Here is a 7,195-nt window from a genome sequence, read left to right as displayed (position 1 = left end):
ATAACGCACCCACGGTTGAAAGGGCGAGCATGTTTGGTGGGACGGGGATTCGAACCCGCGAGTCGAGCGCCCTAACCACTTGGCCATACCGGGCTTGTGCTCTCCCCACCACGGGTATCGAAACCCGGTTTCTAGCGTTGTAAGTCCGCAGACATACCGCTATGCCAGTGGGGGGGCACATTTTTTGATAATAATAATAATAAAGCTATTTACTAATTTCCACTTCAGGCAGTACCAGGAGTGCGTAACTTTCGGTATAAAAATGCATTAGTTATTTCCAAGTATTTAAATCCCCTTTGTAAAATTAGATATTTACTTGTACATCTTAATGCGTCAGTTATGAATGATGACGTAAGGTTATTGTTTTCCCACGTTCGTCAAACAATAAAGGCTGTTGAGTCTGTCGTATTAGATTACTGAACAATGAAGCACTGTTACAAGGGTAATTATGTTAACTATTAGGGTTATTGAATCCACGTTGTTGGATTACTGAACAATGAAGCACTGTTACAAGGGTAATTATGTTAACTATTAGGGTTATTGAATCCACATTGTTGGATTACTGAACAATGAAGCACTGTTACAAGGGTAATTATGTTAACTATTAGGGTTATTGAATCCACATTGTTGGATTACTGAACAATGAAGCACTGTTACAAGGGTAATTATGTTAACTATTAGGGTTATTGAATCCACATTGTTGGATTAGTGATAATTGAAGGTATTGATTTGTCCCCAGAGGGTCCTTCCAATAATCTAATCACCTTGTGTATATATATTGAATTGATTATTTAAGCCCTGTTACACGGTTATACATATTAATATCAGTTGAAACCACTAGGATATTAAGTCCATAGTGTTGGATTTCTTACCCACGCGTACTATATTTATAAAAGTTTAATATATTACAAACAATAATAAAATGAGGTTTTGACATTCTGTTCCTTATTAATTGGCAGTGTGTCCAGTACTGGACAGATGACAAATGGTTTGGTCTCCAGAGAGTCCAAGGAGCTAATCCCGTACTTATCACTCTCTGCACAGAAATCCCGTCAAAGTAAGTGATGGGTCAACTGGTAGAGATATGGAGTCCGTAGTGTTTGGTTACTCTAATGGCTATAAACAAAACTATCTAGTTTTACGTGTTTCACTATGTATATGTATGCTAAATTTCTGAATTTCATCAACAATTTAATATACGTTCATAAACGGCTATAATGACTTAAATTGTGTTGTTGTTTTTTACTTATTAGATAAGCTTTGTTTAAAGCCTAATTTCAGTGTCACTACTGTATATTTTTTTTCTTTGTTTGAGAGTAGCTCGTATTTAAGTTTAATGAGCACAAATCAACGGAAGTTGGCGGAAGTAATTAGTAAGTTACAATTAAAATAAACAATGAAGTTACAGAACTTAGATACACGCGTTAAGCCTAACGAAAGATTTGTCAAGTTTTATAAAAGTTGGAGGAAGTAATTAGTAAGCAACAATTAAAATAAACAATGAAGTTACAGAACTTAGATACACGCGTTAAGTCTAACGAAAGATTTGTCAAGTTTTATAAAAGTTGGCGGAAGTAATTAGTAAGCAACAATTAAAATAAACAATGAAGTTACAGAACTTGGATACACGCGTTAAGTCTAACGAAAGATTTGTCAAGTTTTATAAAAGTTGGAGGAAGTAATTAGTAAGCAACAATTAAAATAAACAATGAAGTTACAGAACTTAGATACACGCGTTAAGTCTAACGGAAGATTTGTCAAGTTTTATAAAAGTTGGAGGAAGTAATTAGTAAGCTACAATTAAAATAAACAATGAAGTTACAGAACTTAGATACACGCGTTAAGTCTAACGAAAGATTTGTCAAGTTTTATAAATATTTACATTTGCCGTTTTCTTTTTTAGACTGACAAAAGTTTCCTGTGAAATTTTGCTTCTCACAGGTTTGGTGTAGAGCCTGAAATGGTGAAACCATTCTTGGAAGGGCTGACGTTAGAAAAGGCGCTCTTACAAAAACGGCTATTTATTGTTGACCTCAAGATACTCAAAGATGTTGCCTGCAAAGATGCCCGCATGGTAAATGGTCTCAGTCTTATGTTTAACTAGACACTTTGAAGTAATTCCAAAGTAAGCCAAGTCTCAGTCTTCAGTTTAACTAGACACTTTGAATTAATTACAAAGTAAGCCAATATTCATCAGATTTAAATTTAACAGTCTTAATCTGGTAAAAAAAAAAAAAAAGTGTTCCCAACTTTAAGATATGGAAAAAAATGTGTTAATTTGATGGTTGACGAGTTTGCTGATTTGTCAATGTGAAATAGGCTTAGTCGCACTTGGACTGGTGTTGTTAAATGTGTTATATTTTGTTAATGTGAAATAGGCTTAGTCGCACTTGGACTGGTGATGTTAAATGTGTTACGTTCATCCCATTTCCACCTTAAACGGTGATAATTTTCTTTTTTTATACATGTTACAACGCCCTAGTATCATTTTCGAAAACTGTTCCATAAACATTTTGGTTAGAATGTGACACGTTAAAAAAAGAAGGGTTAGGAATGAAACGGATTGTTTTGAATTAAAAGTACATTAAGTCAATAAATCCTACAAGTTCTGCAAAGTTAAACTTAAGTGTTCGTGCATATTTACTGAACTAGAAAATTGAAATAACTTCGAGTGATTGAACACTAATACTAAGCCTTTTAGTGGGTAGATAGCATTAGTATATTTTACGCTGAAAATATGGTTTAGATAGTCTCCGTTCCACAAGTATCATTAGGGATCACAGCCGGAGTCTGTTTGTTTGTTTTACATTTCGCGCAAAGCTACACGAGGGCTATCTGCGCTAGCCGTCCCTAATTTAGCAGGGTAAGACTAGAGGGAAGGCAGCTAGTCATCACCACCCACCGCCAACTCTTGGGCTACTCTTTTACCAACGAATAGTGGGATTGACCGTAACATAATAACGCCCCCACGGCTGAAAGGGCGAGCATGTTTGGTGTGACGGGGATTCGAACCCTTGACCCTCAGATTGCGAGTCGAGTCCCTAACCACCTGGCCATGCCGGGCCCGGAGTCTGTTAGCGAGTTAATGTTTGTTTGTTTGGAATTAAGCACAAAGCTACACAATGGGCTATCTGTGCTCTGCCCACCACGGGTATCGAAACCCGGTTTCTAGCGTTGTAAGTCCGCAGACATACCGCTGTGCCACTGGGGGGCGCGAATTAATGTACTTTTCCCATCTTCCTATTCCAGTAATTTTTAATTACGAAGTTTTATTTGCAAGTCAAGAAATTACAAAAAGCCAAAATACGTAAACATTGTTTGCTGATTTTTTTAAGAATACCTGTCGTTAAGGCTAGTTCCCTGAAGAGCTACCCTCGGACTTGTAACTCTGACAATACATAAATATACATTTTTAATATCCGTAAATAACATAAAACTATTTGTTCTTTAATGGTACTATTCCACGAGCTTCTCACGTGTCTTATTCATTAACCAAAATTTCTAATATTTAATCCATAATTTGTTGTGAAGCGATAGAGTATTATTTAATAAAATCGTAGTGTTTTATTATTGACTTTTACTATGAAATAACGAAAATCGGACATTGCACACTTAATTTTGCTTCGAAATACGCACTTTCTTCAGTTTTTCAAAAATCATATTTTTCATCAAAATTGCAAAGGCTATACCCTTGGTATTTTTGAAGAATTTCGTGAAAAATTTTATTTTGATATTATTCGTTTAGAAACATGCACTTGATGTGTGTTTCCCAAAATTGAACTCTCTTTATGAAAACTCCCAATATTTAAGCCATGATTTAAAGTGAAAATTCCTGCTATCTTCGATATTACCACACTTCTCAGGAAATGAATGTTAATACAGGGGATTATAAAGGATGAATTTTCACTCAAAATTCTTGAATGTAGAAGCTTATAGTTGAAATGTTTTTTATAATCAGGACAATAGTTTGATAAGTTTCTCTGTTTCAGTTGACAGCTCCTATTGCTCTCTTCTTCCTCAATGACAGAAAAGAACTGATGCCTATTGCAATTCAACTTTTTCAAGACAAGGGTCCAGATAATCCGGTGAGATTTTAAAGTTTACTCCCCATAAATAAAAGTTACAAATAACTTCAATGATACAATACTCAGATGTCAACTTTGTAGAATTTATTCTTATGGTCTGACTGTCCAGCATTTCTTGCTCGTATGACTTTCACATGCAAGTTTTTCGTGTGACCAATGCTTTAGTTATACTTAAAGTTAACAGTGATACAAAAGATACGTATATATATATGTGTTAAATTAAGTCCATTAAATTATAATGACAATAAATCATCTACTTATTTTTCTTCTCTACATTGGTAGCCGTTGGGAGAAAACTAATAATTCTATTAAATATTTGTCTTACTTTTTGCTGGAATAGGTTTTTTTACCAAGTGATCCTGAATATACTTGGTTGTTGGCCAAAATCTTTTACAACAATGCTGATGCCACGTACCACCAATCATGCACACACCTCGGTAGGACCAGAATGTTTTTATTGTTTTATATCTACTTCATTCATATATTACGGTTTTATAATACTGACAGCTGAAAACGTTGTTAACTAGCTGTAAATTTGGTTATTATATATTTTTTGTTTCCTGTTTACACATATAGATGTGCGATGTTAATACTGATGTACTTGAACTAGGATTGTCTTTATTATATTAATGGTATGTTGTTTCACTTAAACTAGGGAAAATCTTTAATTACTGTTAAGATACACGTGTTTGTTTGTTTTGAATTTCGCGCAAAGCTACGCGAGGGCTATCTGCACTAGCCGTCCCTAATTTAGCAGTGAAAGACTAGAGGGAAGGCAGCTAGTCATCACCATCCACCGCCAACTCTTGGGCTACTCTTTTACCAACGAATAGTGGGATTGACCATCACATTATAACGCCCCACGGCTGAAAGGGCGAGCGTGTTTGGTGGGACGGGGATTCGAACCCATGACCCTCAGATTGCGAGTCGAGCTCCCTGACCGCTTGGCCATGCCGGGCCGTATACATGTATTAAAAGTATAAAAAACTTTGTCAGATTACTGTCAAACAAACCTAACAAATAAAGAACTTCAAAATATTGATTTCGAAAGCATATTATTTGGTATTTGACCAAACTCAAGAATTCCAGGACTAGCGATAAATATGTCTATAATACTGACAAATATTCAACATTTATAACATCAATAATTACTTCAAAAACGCCCCCTACCCCAGTGGTACGTCTGTGGACTTACAATGCTAGAATCCGGGTTTTGATACCCGTGGTGGGCAGAGCACAGATAGCCAATTGTGTAACTTTGTGCTTAATTACAAACAAATACTTCAAAAATCTTTATGTATGTGTAATTAATAAATAATTCAGAATATCATACTTAAAATATTGTGATACATGTATAATTGTTCACATTATATCAGTGGTGATAAATATTGCATGATTATGACAAAGAAAACCACTACCTAATAAAATTTATATTTGCATATTTTGTGTAAAACATCAGATATCATATATGTAATAAATATTTAATATTGTAAATAAAAAAATTCTACAGGCAAATTATAGTTTTTATTTTTATTCTTGTAAATGGTCATCAGAATTTCTGATTATTCCACTGGACGAAGCCTGTCCAAACAAAGTGGACAATATCTTGGTTTGGCATTGTCTACGATCAATTCACGCAGACAAATGCACGTAAGGTCAAGTATTAAAATAAAGTAACCCTGGAGATAATTAGATTATTTGTAACCAATGTTCTAGGTTTTACCCACTTGTTGATGGAAGGAGTTGTGGTGTGTACCCACAGAAATCTGTCTCCATCTCATCCACTCTTTAAACTCATGGCTCCACATTTCTTGTACCTTCTGGCTATCAATGCGTAAGTTGAACAATTATTTTTTAGACTAAATTATTATCACTTTTATTATTTCAAAGCTCATTTTATATTTATAACTAGTGTACAACCAATCAAAAATAATGGGGCAAGTACTACCACCTCCATCCCCATAGTGTACCCTAACTTCACATTTCACAGCTAACTGAAATAAATACATTTTGCAAAATCAAGCTTCACCAACAAAGAGGCAGAAAAGTGCATCAAGGTAGTCAAACGTCGGTATGTTCTTTTACAAGCTCTCACTAAAACACAAACCAAAACTGACAGTACAAAGCTTCAAATAATAACTTGATTCTATAACGTTGATTTGTACAGCATGCTTTTGACATACTAAGTAGTGAAGCTTATTGTTGAAAGAAAAGTATTAATTGTTACCGGTAGTTAACAAAATAATTAAAATTATAGGTACCATTCTTTGTTCCTATTCATCTGTGGTTGTTCAATGAGAAGAGCTTATTTGAATTTTCTCTGTTTACTTGGTGGCTTTAGTGAAGATTTGTACAGCATGCTTTTGACATACTAAGTAGTGAAGCTTATTGTTGAAAGAAAAGTATTAACTGTTAATGGTAGTTAACAAAATAATTCAAATTATAGGTACCATTCTTTGTTCCTATTCATCTGTGGTTGTTCAATGAGAAGAGTTTATTTGAATTTTCTCTGTTTACTTGGTGGCTTTAGTGAGGATTTGTACAGAGAACGGGGGTTTCGAGTCCGGTGTTATCTGTCCATGATTAGTTAAAAAAATGATCCTCAACTGTGCTTCTTTCTGGTTGTTGTTTATAAAGAGCATCAATATGTTTTCCTATCCTCGTGTGTAGGGTTCTTCCAGTTTCACCTATGTACGTAAGATGGCAGGTGTTACATGTAAGCTGATAACAACATTGGAGACTTGTGTGTAGGGTTCTTCCAGTTTCTCCTATGTACGTAAGATGGCAGGTGTTACATGTAAGCTGATAACAACATTGGAGACTTGTGTGTAGGGTTCTTCCAGTTTCTCCTATGTACGTAAGATGGCAGGTGTTACATGTAAGCTGGTAACAACATTCGAGACTTGTGTGTAGGGTTCTTCCAGTTTCTCCTATGTGCGTAAGATGGCAGGTGTTACATGTAAGCTGGTAACAACATTGGAGACGAGACACTCATCTTTAGATCGCAAACACGTTTTTGTAAGACAGTTGGCTTTATTATACTGTAGGGCAGTTTACTGAAATTTTTAAAGTTGGCTTTTTAGGGTTGGACCTGATCTTTCTATAACTTT

At 35.1% G+C, this 7,195-nt stretch overlaps 1 protein-coding gene across 2 annotated transcripts in view; it reads left to right on the top strand.

Annotated features, from left to right (window-relative positions):
* The window catches only part of LOC106471422 (allene oxide synthase-lipoxygenase protein-like), a 35,616-nt gene that overhangs the window by 19,127 nt on the left and 9,294 nt on the right, over positions 1-7,195 (top strand). For both annotated transcript variants that reach the window (XM_022400029.1, XM_022400028.1), the window contains exons 4-8: positions 960-1,057; positions 1,942-2,074; positions 3,990-4,085; positions 4,426-4,522; positions 5,802-5,919. In XM_022400029.1, coding sequence (XP_022255737.1) covers positions 960-1,057; positions 1,942-2,074; positions 3,990-4,085; positions 4,426-4,522; positions 5,802-5,919 — 542 coding nt within the window. The remainder of the gene's footprint in view (positions 1-959; positions 1,058-1,941; positions 2,075-3,989; positions 4,086-4,425; positions 4,523-5,801; positions 5,920-7,195) is intronic.

This window comes from Limulus polyphemus, unplaced genomic scaffold (assembly GCF_000517525.1).
Source record: "Limulus polyphemus unplaced genomic scaffold, Limulus_polyphemus-2.1.2 Scaffold4613, whole genome shotgun sequence".
Classification (NCBI taxonomy): Eukaryota; Metazoa; Arthropoda; class Merostomata; order Xiphosura; family Limulidae; genus Limulus; species Limulus polyphemus.
The sequence above is the reverse complement of the archived record's forward strand: the minus strand, read 5'-3'. Positions and strand labels throughout refer to the sequence as shown.